The sequence below is a fragment of the Gossypium arboreum genome, chromosome 3, assembly GCF_025698485.1.
Source record: "Gossypium arboreum isolate Shixiya-1 chromosome 3, ASM2569848v2, whole genome shotgun sequence".
Taxonomy (NCBI): domain Eukaryota; kingdom Viridiplantae; phylum Streptophyta; class Magnoliopsida; order Malvales; family Malvaceae; genus Gossypium; species Gossypium arboreum.
In genome coordinates, this window is record NC_069072.1 from 13379794 (window position 1) to 13401405 (window position 21612).

The following is a 21612-nucleotide window of genomic DNA, read 5'->3' on the forward strand; positions in this document are numbered from 1 at the left end:
AACCACCTTTTGATCAAGAAGAAATTTCCCAGTACATCCGACCTCAAATATGGAAATTCTTTAAACAATTGTCTTGTTTCAGTTTTCTTGTATTATCTAGAAATTTCCAGAGTAATATGCAAAACTTCGTTTGTAAAGATATTTAGTTCATCAATCATTATTTCTATGCAACACACTTTATGAATAATGGAACGAATAAATTGATCTTGAGGATAATGATTTATCAAAAAGACAAAGGAGGTTAATCTAGGAATCTATCTTTGAGAAGAAAGAGAATCCAAAGATAGTAAACAGGACAAAAAATCAGATGCCCCAGATATCGCCGCTTGAGCGTCTATACACCAGCTCCATGAAGACTTTCTTGAGTTCAACATGTGTTTAAAAGATCCAAAGTAATTCGTTGATGCCTTGATATGTAACATACTTCACTTCTCGTCGAATCCGGTATAGCAAGGTCATTGCATGACTTTCCAAATTTGAGTCGCCTTTCGGTTTTCAACTCAAAACCCTTTGGTCTCAAGGCGCCTTTGGGTTTTCACCTTGGCCTCTCCATCTTTTCTTTTTTCTCTTTTTTTTTTTCTCTTTTTCTTTTCTTTTTTTTCTTTTCTTTTTTTTTTGAAATAGAAGTCCTAAAGTGCCCTTTGCGGGTTTTCACCTTGGCTTCCCTTCTCATTCAGACAAAGTACTCTTTGATCGAGTCCAATTCAATCGGATCAAATAAATTCTTCCTATCCATTTCTTGTCAAAATCAATGCACCTCTAGAGAAAGCCCTCTTCGTAACATATGGCCCTTCCCAATTCGGCATCTTTTTGCAAGGTTTCCTTTATGAGATTCTTTTGGACGAACCTTCTTTGTCATAAGTCTGTGTCATCCATTCTTGGTACATTTGCTTAGGATGAATACTTTCAAGTTAAGTTTACTAGAGGTATTCAATTCTTGACTCCATCAAAGCTTGGAGGAAAAATCTTGATTCATAAACCCATGAGAAAGGGATTACCCAAAGTAGTCCCCGGCCGTTGTTTGTCAAACCCTACAAAAGGATGGTTCAATGATTCTCAGCAAAAAAGAATGAAGTGCTGACTTTATCCTTCAACCTGGAAAGCTGAGGTACAGAGATTATTCCTGGAGCATACATCCTACCATGACTCGATGATGTTTCTGAAGCATCTCTAATCTTCATAAATTGCCCCCAACTGTGAAGCTGCCAAATGAGCGTAGCAAATAGAAGGCACAACAAATATGGCTGTAGTGCTCCTTTGATACATATAGGATAGAGAATAAACAAACTCTTGCAGATCATCAGCCAAAAACCCAGCCTGGTCTAAGAGAACATAATAGTGGGTCTGCCTCGTGATTCCAATCATTCCAAAGATGGGTACCAAGGTAAGAATCATTGTTCTTTGGATGGCATACTTTGTTGTCAATGACAATACCATGTAGCACATTGTCAGGAGATCCCTGCTGAAAAAAAACTTGGTATGATGGTTTTTCGTACCACAATCTTTAGGGTCCCACTTCTCGTCAAGGAACGTGCATGCCTCAATAACTTGATCCAAACTTGATTGAATTGAGACTCGCTAACTCCATCCCTAAAAATAATGATTTGATCAGGTTTCCTCTTTGTATAGAAGTCTAAGAGAGCTTCCTTCATGATACCGTCATCCACTTTGTCAGAAACTAGTTTTGAAGAAAGAATCTATCATTTTAAGCTTCAGAGACTGTGTACGGCCTGATGCCCCATAGCTGGAAATCAATGGCCACCGCCTCGAGCTAACCATCACAGCTATTGACAGCATATCAGACTACTCAGGAGAACCAAACAATGTACCCATTCCAAGGATGATGGTTGGAACCTTTGAAACAACTGGAATTGAAGGTGTTTGCCCCAGCATAAGCATAGAGAGTAAGCAGTAGTTTCTTATGGCAATTTTTACCAGTCTCGGTCATCTTCTAAAATTTATTTTTTTCTTTTTCTTTTCTTTTGGCAACCTTTGTTGTACTGTGGTATGGCGCATTATCTTTGAAAAGACTGCAAGCTTTTGGCATTGTGCAGTTATAATCTCTTCTTTTTTTTTTTTTTTTGGAATGGATGACTTTTGACTTTGTAATATTGGCATATGAAGCTATCTCCCCCTCTTAATAGAGTAGTTGACGTCCACAAAGTTGAGTCATTGTCAGCTTGAAACTCTTGACGAGCTCAGGCCCATAACATATATGCCCCATAAGTCTTGACTCCTTTAAATTTGGCATTCATTATACAACTGATACTATCCCTTTCCATGGTGGACCAACAGTGCCCCAAAACCTCATGTTTACCCTGGCAATTGCAAATGCGTCTTTGGACCACATTTTTGAATTCCATAATAGTCTCAACAAGGTCTTGTTTTGTCTCCTCAGCTAATTCCAATTTCACAATCTTTCTTTCCTCTAAGGCTATATTTCCTACCACCATTTCATGAGGTAAAAACCATTTTCAACAAATTCAGAAACAAGTCACAATTTCTGTCACCTTCAAAGTACTAAGATTCCTCTAAACACATATCGCACTCAAAAGGAACTCGAATCAGAGTATCGCTGTTCGTGTCATTGATATCTAGGGATCTATGATAGGCACACAAAAGAATATACAAGGAATAAATGAATTCAAAAATGACTATTTACATGAAATGAAAATTTATAAAGAATGTCAAAGGTCAAAAGAATCAGAATGAAAGAATATTTACTCGGATAAATAATAAAAGTGTGTTTTATTGAAAATAAAAATGTCTGAACATGAGCCCACTTCTCAAAAGAAATCTCATTACTCCTAGGCTTTAGAGCAACAAGAGTGTTCTGAATATTACTCCGTAAAATTCCTAAAGATTACAGAAAGTTCTTCTGCAGTCCAATTGTTTAAAGAACTTCCCGGTTCGTAAGGGCGAATGCCCTCAAGATTTCTTTGTTCAGTCCCTTCCTCATGTATGAAATTGATGGGATTATTTTCATTTCCAAACACCCCTTCTCCGTAAGCTATCCTCTTGACACAAAAGTCGTGGATATGTAAGGAACGTCTCTTTTCACTTAGCCATGACCCTCTTCTCTCTCTCTCTCTTTTCTTTCTTTTTTTAATAACTTTAACTAATTATGGTCTTTTTATAATTTAAATGCATATAATGCGATGTAATACAAATGCATGAATGCAAAAAGGTATCGATCTCGACTTAATTTCATTTAGAAAACTTTATTTAGAAAAAGAATATCTTTACATATAGATGGATTACAAATACGCCTTCGTCCTATGGCCCAAAGTTTTAACTCAACAAAGCTAACTCTTGACAATAATTTGACTGTGCTCAATGTATCAGCTTGTACCTTCATGGTCCGTAAATGATCTACTACCATCCCGAATTTGAGCTATGGCTTCACCCATAAGATAATCTCTACATCTATGGACACCCTTTTTGTGAAGTTGTTCTGATTATCTTGAAAGAAAGATTGGCAAACAAGTGGGCTTTCCTGCTTAACATGCTACCTTAAAATGATATTCAACACCTTTAGGGTTTCTCGAGAGCTTTCAGATTCCTGTCCACGCAAAGCATTTTGAAATGCTTAGATGAGTATCTTCTCAGCATAGTTAATCTCTACTTTAAAGGTCTTTTAAATGATATGGACTTCTCTAATCTCATTCTTTTGCGTCCATTTTGACAGATCATCAGGGCTTGCATTTCCATTATCTCTGACAAGTGCAACATAGTGAACTCATGCTTGTTGTTTGGTCCTATAATAAATAAGCCTTTTACCATCATAGGCACAATTCTTTCCATCCAACTCACCTTTGTAGGTCCACGATTCTCATCAATCACTTTTCTTCCAACACTCTTACCATCGACCATCTTCCTATGAAAGAGAAATGTTGTAATGGTGGAAATGTCCATCAATACTCTTCTTGTTCACCTTAAAATGATTGGTGAGTACATTGCCTTTTGCCCCGCAGCATGCCTTGCCATAGAGTGTCGAACAATCTTCTTCGATCCAATTCGCTTTGATTGGAAACAACATTAAGACGCACTAGTGGCGGAAGAGGCGAGAATTCCAAGACCGCCTTTTCCCTCCTCGCTCTCTCCATTTTAGCTCACTCCCTCTCCTATGTCATTCATCAACTTCCTCATAAAAGTTGGAATACACTTAGCCCTTGAGTAAACTTTATCAACTTGAATCATAGAACAACGCCACAAAATTGAATATTCCTCCACCACGGGTACCATATAGGCTTTTCCAAACGTAAAGCAATCAGATACAAGATTCCAATCTCGAGTGATGGCCCAAACAAATTCTCGTCTATTCCCAAGTCAAGCAAGTACTGCAAGTCCCCATGGTTGTTGTAGAACAACTGCTTGGCTTCGCTACCCCATTGATCCCATATTTTGTAACGCCCTAAAAATTGGGCCTAGAAGAGTTGGGCTTTAAGTCCGGGATTCGGATAGAAGAAAACCCTAATATTGAGAAGTTTTAAATATTACTAGTGTTTAAAAAAATATATTGATAAAATATTTATGTTATTACTAATATTTTAATTTTTATGAAAATTATTATCATTATTAGATACAAATATATTTATAAAATTATTGTTGTTAATTTAGTGTTTAAATTAACATATTATTAGAAAATTTTATCGTATCTATTTTTATTGATTTATGGAAATTATAATTATTATTAGGAAAATATATATATTATCGTATTTGAAATTTTCATTATTATGGTTATTATTATTTTAGTTTTTAAATAAATTACAATGTATTTAAAGTGTGGGAAAATTTGGACCAAGACTTTAGCAAAATTATTATTTTTGCTCCTTTAGGGATCTGGGCATTAAGGTTTATTAATAAGTTGGGCTAAACTGGACATAAGGAGGAATCGCCTAGTGGTTAGGCGTGTTAAGCGATAGGAAGGGAGCAGGGTTCAATTCCTGCATGCAAAATGTGAGTTTTATTTTAGAAAACCAAGGGTCATCACAACTAGGCCTTATTAATTGTTTAGGCTAATTCATGTTAGAAGCAAGCATCTGGCCTAGTGGCTAAGCACGCTAGGAGGCCGTGGGAAGTGCTTGGGTTCAAGGCACGGCGCGCGCAAATTGGGTTTGTTTTAGTATGCAGGATGCGGTTGGAATAGGCCTTAAAGGAAGTTGCGAATGAAGTTTGACACAAGGAGAGCCTGTATGCGCAAGGCAAGCAACGTATGTGTGTGTCTAAGAGGTCGCAGGTTCGAGATGTACAAAGAGCAAAAATTTCCTTTTTGTTTCGCAAGTAACCGGAGCTTCAGCAGGTAAGGTTTATAATTAATTGTGACCGTATATAAGTAAAGAGAGAAGCATGGTGCAGTGGCTAGCAGCACGGGCGAAGGCACAAGGGTAGACGGAGGTTTGGGGTTCGAGCTTCACCTTGTGCACGGAAGGCTTGAATTTTTGCTGCTCACGTGGGGGAGAGTCAGAGTTTGACCGAAACTCTCCTAGCCATGGCTTGAGTCAGTCAAGCGGTGGACTACAGCTGATGGTGCAAGGAAGTTGGATAGGATTTAAATTGGTGGGGGCTGAAATTTAGGAGAAAAATATGGAATTTAAATTTGGGAAGGAATTTATGTCGAAATAAGATTTATGATGAGTACCAATTCGCTATAGGCAATTAAATGCCGAAAAAACTCTTAAAATTTTGGTGTTAGTCTTGGGTATTTTTAAGTAACTAATAGATTTAGGTTGGGGCCATTCATATCTACTGTTATTTTTGAGATCGACCTTCATTGTTTCTCCTCTCTTCTCCCCTCTCTTGCATTCATATTTTCTTTTCTCCATAGCCGAACCCATACTCCTTTCTTTCTATCTTTTCCCTTATTTTCCTTTCTTCATTATTTCTCAAAAAGCTAAATCTTGCTATAGCCAAATCTCTATCCTTTTCCCTTTTTCTTTCAAAAGCCGAAAACCTTCATATCTTGGGTGTAGGAAGTCAATCATTGGCTACTTGAACTGTCTCTTCTGACTATGGTAGATCGATTAGAATCATAGATAAGAGCACTCTCTTGGGCAGAACAACGATTGGTAAGTTTTCGAATCTATTTCTTTATTTCAGGAATTAAGAACCCCTAAGGGTGGCTAGCGTTTTGGTCTAAGGGTTTTTTTTTGCCTCTTTCTTTTGATTGTGTAAGAGTTAGCATAGACAAGAGGACAAGAGGATGTACAATGAAGGGCTTGAAGACTAATTCGGTTGGCTCTTCAGATCTAACCCATATTTCGCAAAAGGTAAAAAATCGGGATCTAAGGTCATGTTGGACGAGTATGGTAAGAGGTTAAATAAGTAGTTTTTTTTCGATATTTAGGTTGACGTGGTAGTAATCCAATTGTAGGCAGTTCGTGTGTGGATCTCGCCAATGTATCATTCTAAATCAGGTGTGTAAACGACACCCACTCATAGACTAGATCGGTAAAAGCCGAAAAGCCGAAAAGCCGAAAAGCCAAAAGGTGCATTTGTGAACTTATGACGTCTGGCGCTTGTGAGGTGGTTTGGTTGTTACTTTTGGTAATCACAAGCAGTATGATTACAGAGTGTGAAATTTCGTGCACTTCGGTATATTTGGGCTTAATGGGCCGAAAACGGGTTAGTGGGCCAACGGGCCCAATTCGGTAAAAACGCTCGGTAAGTGTTTCTGTTAATGTGTTAATGGTTAGAATATGTATGTAAACTCTAGAATAGTAAATTTTATTAAACTAACCCTAAGTATGAAAATTATCGTTTTTCCCTTAGGTGCAAAATGACCGTCATACCCCTGGGGTTAATTTTGACTGAAATGCATGATATTCTGATTCTGTTTGTTATATGCCATGACATGTATATCTGTTGCATGGGGTTGGGTTTTGTTATGGAGGAAGAACCCGTTCTGGTGGCTGTGCCACATATTCTGATATAAGCGACTTTGTGCATGATTATAGTTAGTGTCGCAATCGGTGCTAACACCGTAAGTGTAGGGATGGCGTGGTGATTTATTCCCACGTGAAGTGTAGGGATGGACGGAGGCAAGTGCGTGGTTGGATGGGGTTATCATGCATTAATCATATGAGACTATTTTATTATGGGCCAATGTATTAAAATGGGCCCAATCGTGTTAATATGGGCAAGGCCCAATATATCTCGACTTGTAATAGGCTACGCCCAAATTGATATCTTGATATGGGCTAGGCCCAAGATACTCATTATCGTAAGGGGCTATGGGCCGATTAATATTGATATGGGCTAAGGCCCGCTTAACACTAAATTACGAATAGGGCTTAGGCCCAAGAAAGCTTGAACCGATTTGGGCTCGTTGGGATACTTTACACACGAGTTTTCCAAACTCACCCCCTTTTCCCATTTTTGCAGGTGAGCCTTAGATCGATGGACTTGGAGTCAAGGGATTCAGAGTGGCCACAAAGATTAAGTTTCGCTTTCTTTAAAATAAGTTTCGCATTTATTATTTTGATCATTTTTATTCTGGTTTAAGTTGTAATAAGGCTGCTCTTTTTATTATTTTTAATATTTTGGGTTATTAAATTGGTTAGCTCTAAAGCGCATTTTATAAAATTACTTATTTTCAAAATATCACGATTTCCGAGCAAAGCTTCCGCAACGTAAATGGTTTCAAAGGAAATAAATATTTTAAATAGACTTAAACTTAATTTATTGTTCGTGGACAAGTAATAGGCTTAAAGTGTGGCAATGGATGTGTGCATGTCTAGGATTGGATCATGGAAGAGCTAGGTACTTAAGCAGTCTAATTGACTCACCTCCTCCTTTCTTGAATCCTACCTGGTGCGTAGTATCCATTCACTTTAAGCCATGACAAAGAAGGTTTGATACTTAACTGTTTTTTTAAAATAACATGATTCTGCCACTACAAAGGTTTACAAGTTTTCAAAGTTTCCCATAAGATTTTACAAGGTTGTTAACAATGTTTTGATTATTACAATGAATCACGTTTTGGAAAAAAATAAGGCTAAGGTTTTATTCAAGTTTAAACGATGAAAGTTTCTAAACATCAAGAAGGGTTTTCAATGAAAACATGGTTTTCAAAAAACACTTCAATGTGACACGCCGGATTCGGTCGTAACGTTTGGGCCGGGTTTGGGGTGTTACATATTTCCTTTAACTCATGCTGATTATCCTGTGTGATACGAATGTAGTCTGACAGCTCTAACACATATCCCATGGCTAGACTATTTTCCTTTACTAACTGAGTTTGCTCTGACCATATATGGACGTTAGCGTTGTCTTTCACTCTATCAAGAAATCCGTTCTTCATAATAAAACTCTCTAACTTAGAAACTGACCGAAAATCGATGCCTTTTAAATGCGAAATGATATGCAACAAAAGAAAGGAGATAGTTAGTATCACATGATAACAATAAACTCAAAAATAACCTGCAAGGGTAATAATTACGGTATAATTCTATCTAGGTTGAGCTCTTACAGCCCTTCTATATGTGGTTTAGTTCTAAAGTTGAGGTACCTGAACCAACAGATTCTTCGATCCTCACCCATTATAGGCTCATTTGAATCGAGTTCAGTTCAAGGGGACACATTTCCCTATGGCTACACGGAGATGAAAATCTCACGAAACCATAGGTATGGATGTATCCCGAAAGTGATCCACTATCCTGCACGGAGGCGAAAACCTCACGAAGGCATAGCTTCTCACTCCCACTTAAGGGTGTGACCACAACGGTCATGCAAATGCAATGCGTATTAGAATATAGCAACACATGCAAGAACACAAACACATGTAATGCAAAGAAGATTAATTTTTAAAATTTTTAATTTCCGACATTAAGACAAGAGATAATCAATTACACGGCTTGACTCTCTTATTAGTCCCCAGTGGAGTCGCCAAGCTGTCGAAACCATTTTTAAGTCGAGTTTTAGAAAATGGGAATCGATTTTTAAAAAACAGCAACGAGTCGCCACCAATCTTTTTAGGTGTGATTGGATCACCTTTAAAACATTTTGTTTTAAAAATCATTAGTTTTGGTCCACGAAATAAAAGAATGGGTTCGGGAGTCGGTTATGTACGAGGAAGGATTAGTACCCTCGTAACGCCCAAAAATTGGTACCTAATTGATTATCAAGTGTCTTTAATGTCAGAAATTTAAAAAAAAATTTAAGATGTAATCCTCTTTAAAATACTTTGATTTTGAAAATTTGAGTTCACTCGTATCAAAACATTGACACTAAGTTAACCTTTTGGAAATTCCTATCTCGAAACGACAAATCGCCACATCCAATAAGTTAGGACACAACGTTTTGAAATTCCAAGACAGTTGCTCGTATTTTGAAAATCTTAAAACTTAGAAGGGTACTTGACTATTCGAACTCAACGAGAAAAGTTGTAACCCAATAAGTTAGGGCACTACTTTTCTCAAGCTTTCAAATACTAAGCATTGCCTTTTTATTTTATAAAACTTTTAAATTTTGTTTTAAATGACCTTTTAGAGTGACAATTCTATATTACTGAAACATAGATATTCAAATAGCGTATATTATAAAGTATTATAACACTTTATATAAATGCAATCACTATATAGAGGGTAAAATAGAACAATAAAATAATCATGCTAAGCAAATAGGAATATACCAAAAAGAAAACATAATAAATGCACTAATTATATACAATATATCATAAATAAAACATTAAATAATATAAAAAACATGGTAAATATTAATGTGTAAAATATGTATGAGTAAAAATAGATGACATGCATAGCAAATGGATAAATAGAATCTACATAAAATATAAAATCCAATAATTTAATGTACACATGAATGGATTAATAAATAAAATGATGCATATAATACAATATATCAATGTACATATATAAAAATATGCATTTGAAAGTAAATTATAAAAGTCTAAGATATTACATAACATATGAAATACATAACATAACAATAATACATTAATGCTAAAGTAAAACAAATATTGTATAATAATAAAAAACATAAGTTTTAAAAATATATGTATAATATAAACAATTGATAAATAGAATGAGCATATAAAAAAATGTGATATTTAATAATAAATTTAAAATATAATATATAATAAAAATATATTTATAAGAATAATAATTATATAAAAATATAAAATATATTAGTTTAGAAAAATAATGTATAAAATATCAAATATGTAAAATAATTTATATTTATAATGAAATGATTATATAATATATATACATGCATAGAAAATATATATTTGAAAATAAACTATATAAAAGGTTAAATATTATGATATATAAAATACATAATCAAATGTATAAAAGATAGGAAAAATATACATATTTGAAAAATGAAGAAATTAAAATAAAAAGAGTTGAAAACTAAGATAGACGAAGAATAAAATAAGAACAAACCACGAGAGTAAGAACGCAAGAGTGAGAGAAATTTGAGTGAATGCTCTTCAAGAATTCTTATTGCTTCCCAAAACTCAAGTCCTTTACAATGAAGGAGAGGCATCTATTTATAGTTGAGCCTCCCAAATCCAACGATCTGATCAATTACATCAACAGTTAAGATTAAAGGATACCTACAAATTAAATCTCCAAGATTACAAAATCATATCTTCTAAGATTGTATATCATATCTAAGATTGCAATCATATCTAAGATTGTATCATATCTAAGATTGCAATCATATTTAAGATTGTATCATATCTAAGATTGCATATCATTGAAGATTATATTTCCATATGAGTCAAGCTTGTAGATGGACCTTAAATCTTTTCAAGTAATGGGCCATTTCGATCGGGCCAAATTATATTTGTAATTCTGGATTGAACTTGGACTTCGTTTTCTTTTTGGGGGGGTTTATTATTTTAAATACTGAAATGGGCCGAACAAAATTGAGTGTCTACAAAGGGAAAAACAATTGGTAAGCATTTCGAATGCTTCGTAAGTTCATAATAAATTAACTTAATTTACCGTGTCATTTTAACAATTCCAGTAATTGAAACACAAAGGCACATCACGACATATTCTAGGCATCCTTATTTTTATATATATTCATAAACCATTCCACAAGACAACTTGGAGGTTAGTACCTCACATAACAAGATCATGGTATTTAAATTCATATACATGTACAACCAAATTACTTTACATCACACTATTCAACCTTGTTCGATACTAAAACAAATAAATGAAGTTCACATTCAATCATTTCATTACCATTTAATTTTCATTTTCTTTTCAGAGAACTATAATAATTTAAATTTGGATACACGGGACTAATTTACCTCTACAATCTTAGAGCTTATTTACTTATAAACTTTATTCGATGTTGCTCACTCAAGCTATCGAGAATTCGCAACATGTGCTGGATCTCAACCATCGATAAAGAATAATTCGATTTGCTCACACAAGTTGTGGATTAGGGTTGCTTATATAGATTTTATACGATGCTGCTCACTTAAGCTGTCGAGAATTCGCAACACATGTTGGATCTCAGCCGACGATAAAGAAATCTCTTACCAACACCCAATTTCATTTTTAACCTTAATGACATACCATTCATATCCTAATTGTTTATTAAGTTCAATCAGCGTCATTACCAATTCTATATCATTACAAACCCTAAAATTGTATACTCACTTTTCACATTTTGAATAACAACCCATATACATTTTTAACCTTGTAACATCATCATACACATACTACTTAATAATATATCAATTTCACATTTAATCATCATCATGTATCTATTCATATTAGTCATTTATTTTATATTTACGATTTAGTCCCTTTGATGTCAAAAGACATTATTTACCTAACAATTTGAACTAAAAAGTAAAAAAGATATAATACAAACATAACATGAATTAATAAAGTAAGTCTCGTATGAACTAACCTAACAAAAACATGTAAAACATCGAGGATTAATCTATAATTTTGTCTTTTCCTCCGATTGGTTCAAATCCTGATCTATACGATAAATCATTTCAATTTATCAATTCCAAATACCTTATATCATCATACTATATGTAGATGATAGTTCAATTTTTTAAATGCTCCCACAAGTTTTTTATTTTATTCAATTTAGTCCCTAAAATCAAAACTACTATAACTTTTTAATTTGAGTTTCGATTTCAAAACTGATCTCAATTTCATCCTTCTTCAGATCTCCATTATCAATAATTTCAGTAATTAAACATCAATTTTGAAATATTTACACTTTAGTCTCTATGTTCAAAACTAACAATTTTCACTTTACAATTTTGTTCACTTTCATATCTAAGTTTAAAATTTAACCATTTAACATCAATTTCATCAAGAACTCATCAATGACAACTTTTGAAAATTTTAACAATTTTACAAATTGGTACTGATTAGCTAAATCAAACTCTCAAAACCTCAAAAACATATAAATTACAATAAACAAATTAAATCGAACTTACCAATCAAAGGACTAAATGTTGAGCTTTAAAATAGTTTTTCTTCTTTCTTTCCTACGGGTTGAAAAGATGATGAAGAAAATAACCTTTTTTTTTTAATCATTTCTTTAACGTATATAGTTTGATTAAATCTAGTTAACCTTAATTAATTTAACTAATTTTAATTAGCTTAATCTTAATAACAATTAACAAAAATTGGTGGATACTAGCTAATTCCCACCACCATTTGGCATATTTGTAAGGGTCCAATTTTTTAATTGATCCTTTGATTAATTAAAAATCTATAGCAATTAATTTTACTATATTTATAATTTAGTCATTGTACCTTAATTAGTCACTAATTTAATAAAATTACCTATCTAAAATTTAATTTACCTATAAAATAAATCTAAATATTTAATATAAATATTTACGGGCTTGGTTTACGAAAACGATGTCTCGATACCTTGTTTTCCAATACCATTGACTTTAAGATTGTTACACTTGTACCTTTGTTAACTACCCAATTAACAAAAGTAAAGAACCAAACTCTAATTAAACTTTATACTAACCTCGTAAATATTACGAATATCAGAATCGAGGTTCCAAAACCATTAAAAATTGAGCTGTTACATATATTTGCACCAAATATTCGAATTAACAAAATATTCAAATTATAAAAATCAACTTAATCCAGACCTGAATAACCAAAACTACTTATTCAAATTAATTTAATAACTTGTACTTAAAATATGAAAAAAAGTTAAATTTATACGGCATCAAATTTTACACTATATAAATATTTTAGCCCTTGGAATAAACAAGCAAGTCTAGTAGCATTTACCTAAGACTCTTCGGGAGGAATCATCAACGAAACCAATGCATTGATGCATTTGCTCGACGACATCAATGGTTGAAGTGTTGAGGTTTGGGTATGAATTTATGAAGAGTCAAAAGTGAAAATCGAAAATCGAGAAATCAGATAAGCCGAGACTCATTATGCCCTCAATGGTGCTAATGATGTTCCATGAAAAGTCAAGGCTAGACATTCATATGTTGCTTGCCTCTTGTCCAAATTTCAAGTTTAACCATGCTTTTAGGGAAGAGAACAAAGCAATTGGTTAGCCAAGAGAAGAGCAATGCTTCCCTTCTAGATCGCTTGGTTTTCTCTCTTATTGTAGTGGTATTCAACTGATGAGTTGGATTAAAAATTAAATTAAATTATCAATTAATCAAAAATTTTAAAACACTTAATCGTTAGTCAAATAAAAATTTATTTAAAGTTTTGAATTAATCAAATATTTTATTCGAACAAGCTTATAACATTACAAAAACTACAACAGTGATTTTTATTTATTTGTTTGTTTTAGTTTAAATAAAGTTTAAAGTGTATATTATAAAAAGTAATAAAATGTAATATAGTGAGTCAAAGTAAAAAGAAAAGAAAATTACCATTTTAAAGTAATCAATAATTGAAGTTTGAGAATAACTTTTAATCAAGTTGTGACTGATGATTCACCGATTCGGTTGAATGGATTATAAATTTTAATTAATTCATTTATGGAATTGAAAATAAGTAATATATAATCCAATTCATGAAAAAGTAGTGGCAGTAGGTATACAAGATTCAATGCATCTCACTTTATCAGGAGGCGATTAGCACACGCCCCTTCAGCCTCTGGCAGACTTTTTCTTTTTCGTTTACGAACCTACTCAAAATTTTAATGTGTTTAAAAAGAATAAAAATTTAGACTCCAGTTTTATCTCAATTTAAATAAATCCAAAAAGTCAAAAATAATCTGCGTATATTTTAATTGAATTAATTTTTTAATAATAACTCGTTCTGGTCCAGGACCAGGTATTGATGGGTTTTAGGTGGGATGTGATGGAAGGAAAAAGGCATTCCTGAATGCTTTTTCTTAAGATCACGTTTATGGCTTGTGGTGTCACCGTCTATATCATATGCTTAATTAATCACCGCTTGCAATGTAAATACCATCACCAGTGGATTAGGTTGGAAAAAGTGTAATCTGATTCCCGTGAATTTTGAGATTTATTATGCCATCCAATTAAGTGAGCTTGCTATAAGTATATTGTTTTATCATTTCATTGATTTGAATGGTAAATACAAATCATTTAGCTCAAACAAGGAAAAAAAAGAAAAGACGACATTTGGCTGTTATTGCTATAGGCACAGGTATAGCCATGTTCCAGAATTTTTGTTTCTAGTTTTTACCCTTATAAACCAAATTATTTTGCCTTTTAATAGAAGGGTGATTTTGGATTTTTGACACTATTAATTAGGATAAACATGCTTGGTTGTTCATGGAGGAACATGTTTAGTGTTTTTTTTTTTTTATACAGAGATATAAGACAGAGAGACATGACAACAGGTAAACAACAACCTCTCGCTAGCTGTATTATGTTGTCCAACTCACATTTATAATAATCGTAGATTAATAAGATTCTTTCGATGTCATTGGAACACCACCCCAGCCTCTGCATAAAGTCATAAGCTTCTTTTATTATTATAATTTCTCTCTCTCCCTTCCTCTCCGGCCGCTAGTTCAAGAACACTTTTGTGGCTTGACCTCCCCAGTGGCCATAGCTTAGAGAAACCTAGAAAACACAGGTGAAGAGGTGGAGAGTGTGTGTAAAAAATGGGGGCAACAAGTCCACTCAAAGGCCAATCTCACTCTCGTTCACTCACCAGGAATTTGTTGCCCTATATTCTTTATGCTCTCCTCCCCATAGCTGTTTTTCGCTTCTACTTTCACCCTTTTCCTTTCCCTCTATCCACCTCAGATCAGCTTCCTCACCCCAACCGCATCATCCTCACCACTTCTTCTTCTTCACCTCCTCCTTCATCCTTCTCTAAAGGTACATAGAGTAAAACATAAAAGTTGTCAGACTTTTTTACCTTTTCTTGACTTATGTTCTTTTATTTTTAGTTGTTTTAAATAAGGGTGTTATTATTAAACAAGTTTTTGTTTTTGCTTATTTGCAGAAGAGGAAATAGCTAATGAAACTCCATGTAACTACACCTATGGCAGATGGGTACATGACAAGATGGGGCCTTTATACAATGGCACAACCTGTGGTACAATTAAGGAAGGTCAAAATTGCATCACACACGGGAGACCTGACTTGGGTTACCTTTACTGGAGATGGCAACCAAGCCAATGCAATCTCCCAAGGTTTGATCCCAACACTTTCTTCAACCTCCTTAGTAACAAGCATATAGCTTTTGTTGGTGACTCGATGGCTAGGAACCAATTGGAATCACTTCTTTGCATGCTAGCCACTGCCTCCTATCCTAACCTGGTTTACAAAACCGGGGAGGATAACAAGTTTCGTAGATGGCATTTTTCTTCTCATAACATTACTGTATCAGTTTATTGGTCACCATTTCTGGTTAAAGGTGTTGAGAAATCAAAAACTGGCCCAGATCATAATGAATTGTATGTAGATGTTGTTGATGAGAGGTGGGGATCTGATTTAGAGCATATAGATATGGTTGTACTCTCAATAGGGCATTGGTTTCTTCATCCAGCAGTGTATTATGAGGGTGGTTCGGTTTTAGGTTGCCATTACTGCCCTGGACTAAATCACACTGAGATTGGATTTTATGATGTGATGAGGAAGGCCATAAAGACCGCACTTAAGGCAATAATTGAAAGGAAGTCTACTGATGGTAATGGAATTGATGTGTTTTTAACCTCTTTTTCACCTTCACATTTTGAAGGTGAATGGGATAAGGCTGGTGCTTGTCCCAAGACGAAGCCTTACGAGGAAGGAGAAAAGATGGTTGAAGGAATGGATGCAGATATGAGATCAATTGCCATTGAAGAAATGGAAGCTGCTAAGGTAAATGCTAAGCAATTCAAAGGATTGAGACTAGAGACATTGGATGTGACCAAATTATCATTAATGAGACCAGATGGTCATCCCGGGCCTTACATGTATCCATTTCCATTCGCTAATGGCATTCAAGAACATGTTCAGAACGACTGTGTACATTGGTGTCTTCCAGGTCCTATAGATACATGGAATCAGATAGTGTTAGAAGTTATTAGGAGATGGAGTGTTGTATCAAAGAGAGAGAAGTGAGGCAATACAGATAGCAGATTCTGGGTTTTGTTTTTCATTTTGCATTTCTGTTGTATTTGTTGGTGTATATTTCTTTCTCAAAACAAGCAATTTTGTTTGGGGTCATATCTTTCAGCTTCATTAGCAAGCAGAATGGGAAGATTGTGGTTAATGACTGAACTTACTACCCACCTAACACCCTCAAAATTTACTTTAGAAGATGAACCTTGTTGATGCGTCTATCTCTTTCAAATCAAAATTAAAAAAAAAAAAGTAGAGGCTTCTCTCTATTATGATAAGGATAGCTAAGTCCAAGGTATCCAAAGAAACTTACCTTTTTTACCTAAGCTTGAATAGGAAGAAAGGGGGACAAGGTTCTAACAAGTGGTTAAAGTTGGTGAAATGATTTCAGTATATCACCCACAAACACAAAAGTTAGGCTCCAAAAAGGCAAAGGGCTTTGCATTCGCATCATTAGTGTTTTTGCCCATCCCTTATTTTGGTTTTGGTCCTCACAGTAGTGCTTCCTGTCATGCGCACAAAGCAGACCAGGTAAAAAGGCAAAAGGTAGAAAACTTATTATGTACCAATAGAATTCCATTTCCTTCCTTTGCTTAATTTGATTCATTAATCATACTTATTATTCAAACCCAACTTATTTTCCTCTTCTCATTACCTCAATTAAGGATAGGTTCCTGTTTGATCACAATTTTTTTCTTTTTGGTATAACCAAATATACAAGCATTTTTAAAAAAAATTAATGTATAATTATAATATTGCGACAACAGACTTCTAATCTTCATTCAAATCTTTAAAAACTATTAACTCTTTTTAAAAAATAAATGTTTAATTAGATAAATTAATTTAGATTGTTAATTTTAGTTTAAAAGAAATTAGACAAATATTTAATTACACAACCAGAAATTTTAAAAATTATATAAAACATTTAATTAATTAAATAAAATTTTGTTTAGATGATTTATCTATTTTTAACTTAAATACTTTTTTATTTATATATTATCTATGTTACTATTTATTTTAAATTTTGGTTTTAATTTTAAAAATCAACTATCACATTTTTAAAAGATTTTTAAAAAAATTACATAATCTATCTATTCCGCAGATTTTTGGTTATTTTCAAATCATTTTAAAAATAATTATTATATATTTATATTATCTTATATAATATTATTCAAAGAATAAAATTCAATATAAAGGTTATTATAAATATTTTTATCCAATATTAAATTTTAAGATTTAAAACTAAAATACATTTCTACCTTTATTATCTAAATTAAATAATTAAATATATGTTAGACTTTTTTTTTAAAAAAGTATCTAATTCAACTATAAATAGTTTGATTATGTACAGGTTTTAATTTAATGTTTTAAGTTGTTTTTCTATTATTTAGTCTTATTTTTCTTTTTAGTTATGTTTTAAGTATTAAAAAACAATTGAAGGCAGAGATGAAGGAAATGATAATTACAAATTGAAAACTAAACTGGTTTCAAAGAATTGAGTTATTGGTATCTTTTAAGTCATGAATATATGATTTGTAGTTTTGTTTACAATTTAGTTTTTAATTTTAACTCTTTTATATTTTGTGTACTTTTTAAATCATTTATCTATTTAAATAGAAAAGAAGAAGAAGAAGAAGTTCATCGTTTCTTTCAAAATTCAGATTAATATATATTGTGAGTCAATTGCAACTAATATTATTTTGTTTATTAATATTTTCTATATGTTATTTTCTATTTTTAACATTAAATCATACTTTAAATGTTTTATTATGCTTAGATTTGAATTATAATATAATGTATAATATATTATTAAAATTTAGTAATATCTATAATGCCTATTTGATATACTGACAAATTTTAACAATAATTTTAAAATATAAGAATATTTTAAAATATTTTAATTAAATAAATTAAATTAACACGCTGCATATGTAGCAAACTCGTTTTTTTATATATGAAAAAGGTTTGTTTTATTATTTTTGGACTTTAAAATTTTAAAGTCTTTTTTATATAAATATTTTTAAAATCAATTTATCTAGTAAATAAAAAATAATCAGTAACTCTTATATAGACTGATTATGGGTCGGGCCACCCGGCTTTGCTCGAAGACCCGCTTGAAATGTGGGAGGATTTAGGCAAAAATATAGGCCCGAAAAATAAGCTTGAACAAAAAAAAATAAGGCCCATTTTAAAAATAGGCTAGACCTCAGGTAAGATATTTTTGGCTCAAGCTCGGCCCGGCATGAATTCACTAAAAGATAATAAATAAAAAAAACTGCTCTTTTTTTTGTTTTTGAATGTTATTTTCTTATTGTTTTCTCCCTATTTTGCTACAATTTTACTATTATGTTACTACTATTTTATTGTTATTGTCTGGATATTGTATAAAACTTATTTTATTGTTAATTTTGTTATTATTTTAGAGCCATTTGCTTGTTAAGTTATATTTATCATAGTGTTATTTAAGTCAACATCTTATTTAAAACTTATTTTCAATTTGTTGGGAAATATTTATTTTGATGTTTTTAGTATTTTTTATGTATTATATATATTTAAAAATTATATAAAATAATATAAAAAATTAATACGGGCAGGTCGGGTCGCATTTTTATCCTGTCAAGCTTGGACAAAATTTTAGGCTTCGGCCCATTCTTCAGGCCTGGCCAGACCCAGGCCTAGTAAATGGGCCTAACTTTTTAGTTGAGCCTGGCCCAAGATCACCTCTACTCTTATATAATATTTTCAAGAATAAATGTAACACCCCAAACCCGGCCCAGACGTTATGGCCAGATCCGACATGCCACATCGAAGCATTCAAAACATTTTATATTGTTGATCCAGAAAAACTTACTTAGTGTTTTAAAAGATAATTTCATTATAGGTCAAAGTGAATGGAAGCTGTCCACCAGGTAGGAAACCGAAAAAGAGGTGGTAAGTCCATCGGTCGCTTAAGTACCAAGCTCCTTCGATCCAATCCTAGACATGCATACCGCCATTGCCACACCTTAACGTCATGGATATTTCTAGGAAACCGATTTGATTAAGTCATTTTAGGAAAAGTGATTAATTTTGGAAAATACTTTCATTATGGAAGCTTTGCTTGTTGTCGTGTTATTTTGAAATCAATTGTTGTTTTTGAAAACGCCCTAAAGCTATCCAATTTCAACAGTTAAAATAAGTAATACCTATCTTAGTAATACATATTAAAACCATCAAAAATAATTAAGCCGCTTATTACATTTAAAACCCAAAACTTCAAACGTAAATAAAAGGATGTCCAGTTCACGGAAGAAAATCAAACTTTCAGAACGGGTGGCCACTCCGAATTCCCTCACAGCTCCAAGCCCACTATGGTTGGGGATTTCCTGCGTGGATGAAAATAAAAGGGGTGAGTTTGGGGAAACTCAGTGTAATACCCCTAACTCGTGACCGACGCCGGTGTCGGACACGAGAGGTTAACGGCCAAACCCTCTCAAGATACCAACCAATTTGACGTTACCAGTCAGGCTGGAAAACTGCGTCACCGTCGCCTTAAAAATCATATCTCGAGTTTCAAAACTCGGAAACTGGTTTCGTAAATTTTCCTGAATTTAGACTCATATACCCATCCATGGATTTATTTTTAGAATTTTGGTTGGGCCAATTGGTACAGTTTATTAGTTAAAGTCACCCATGTTACAGGGACCGACTGCTCTGACCTTCGCGCGTTACAACTTGAATATCTCCTGTACAGGGCTTTAATACTGGTGCCGTTTGTTTCTAATGAAACTAGACTCAAAATGGAATCTTTACATATAAGGCATGACTCCTAATTCTTTCTGGATAATTTATGGTAAATTTTCAAAGTCGCGACAGGGGACCCAGAAACCGTTCTGGCCCTGTCTCACGAGAACCTTAATATTTCTCAGTATACCGCTCATATGGTCGTTTCGTTTCGTCCATATAAAAATAGATTCATCAAGGTTCAGTTCCATAATTTACTCACTATTTAATTCTACTTCTACTATTTTAGTGATTTTTCAATCTCATCTCACTGCTGCTGTCCGCAACAGTTACTGCAGTAGACTATGCCAATTTCATGAATTTTTCCTTGGCCTTAATCATCCATCATACATGACACAAATTATGGCCACCTTATCAAAATTTGAGTTTCTAAGACTCGTGGCTATAGGTTCTAGCATCCCACTCGACGACCACATAGGCCATTTTCACATGGCTTAAAGTTTACAACCCACAATTCGACAAAATATAATAGCCTATACATGCCAAATGTTCTTCAACAACAAAAACAATACCACAAGATTTCAGCCGGTGTGATGACTTCAACGACGGTCCCGATCACGCAAACAATACGAGTCCGAGAGACCTAAAATGGGTGACAAGAAAACACCGAGTGAGTTTACAACTCAGAAGTCGTAAGCATTCATCAATCCACTGATAAAGTTACTACAACATGAAACAATAAACGAGGCTAGGTACTCATCCATATCGAATCTATACCATAATTCCTCGGACCTTTCGGTCCAATCTCATACCAAGTCATACATCCACATTTCATATTCTACACAACAAGATATTTGAGGCATTTTCACACACTAACTCATTTCCACCACAATCATACAATTTCAATCATCACATAGATTTAAGACTTACCAAATTCAACCCCGAGCATGAACATATTTTCTATTCGTCATGAGCTCGAGGTACTTACCCGATCCGCTGTCCGGGATTAGCTCGATAATGTCGCACACTCAGTGCCAATTGTAATGCAAGAGCATATAGTGAATCCGCACACTTAGTGCTATATGTATTCAACTCGCACACTTAGTGCTATATAATCAAACTCGCACACTTAGTGCTGTACAATTTTAAACCCACACTTAGTGCCAATCTTGTCACCGTGTCCATTTATACCCGCACACTTAGTGCCGAGACCAATACCTTATGTATTTTGCTGCCTTTATACATTCAACAATGGCATCATTCCATACACATACATTTCCATTTACACACCAACTCATTTAAACACATTTGCATATATATATTGATCATTTAAATCAACACCAAATATACGCTTAATGACT

At 33.5% G+C, this 21612-nt stretch overlaps 1 protein-coding gene across 1 annotated transcript; it reads left to right on the top strand.

Moving 5' to 3' along the window:
- Positions 1 to 14820: 14820 nt before the first annotated feature.
- LOC108474603 (xyloglucan O-acetyltransferase 1-like) lies at positions 14821 to 16633 on the top strand. Its single transcript, XM_017776581.2, has 2 exons — positions 14821 to 15298; positions 15426 to 16633. The coding sequence occupies exons 1-2, from the start codon at positions 15079 to 15081 to the stop codon at positions 16526 to 16528; spliced, it is 1323 nt and encodes a 440-aa protein (XP_017632070.1). The 5' UTR covers positions 14821 to 15078; the 3' UTR covers positions 16529 to 16633.
- The last annotated feature ends 4979 nt before the right edge of the window (positions 16634 to 21612 follow it).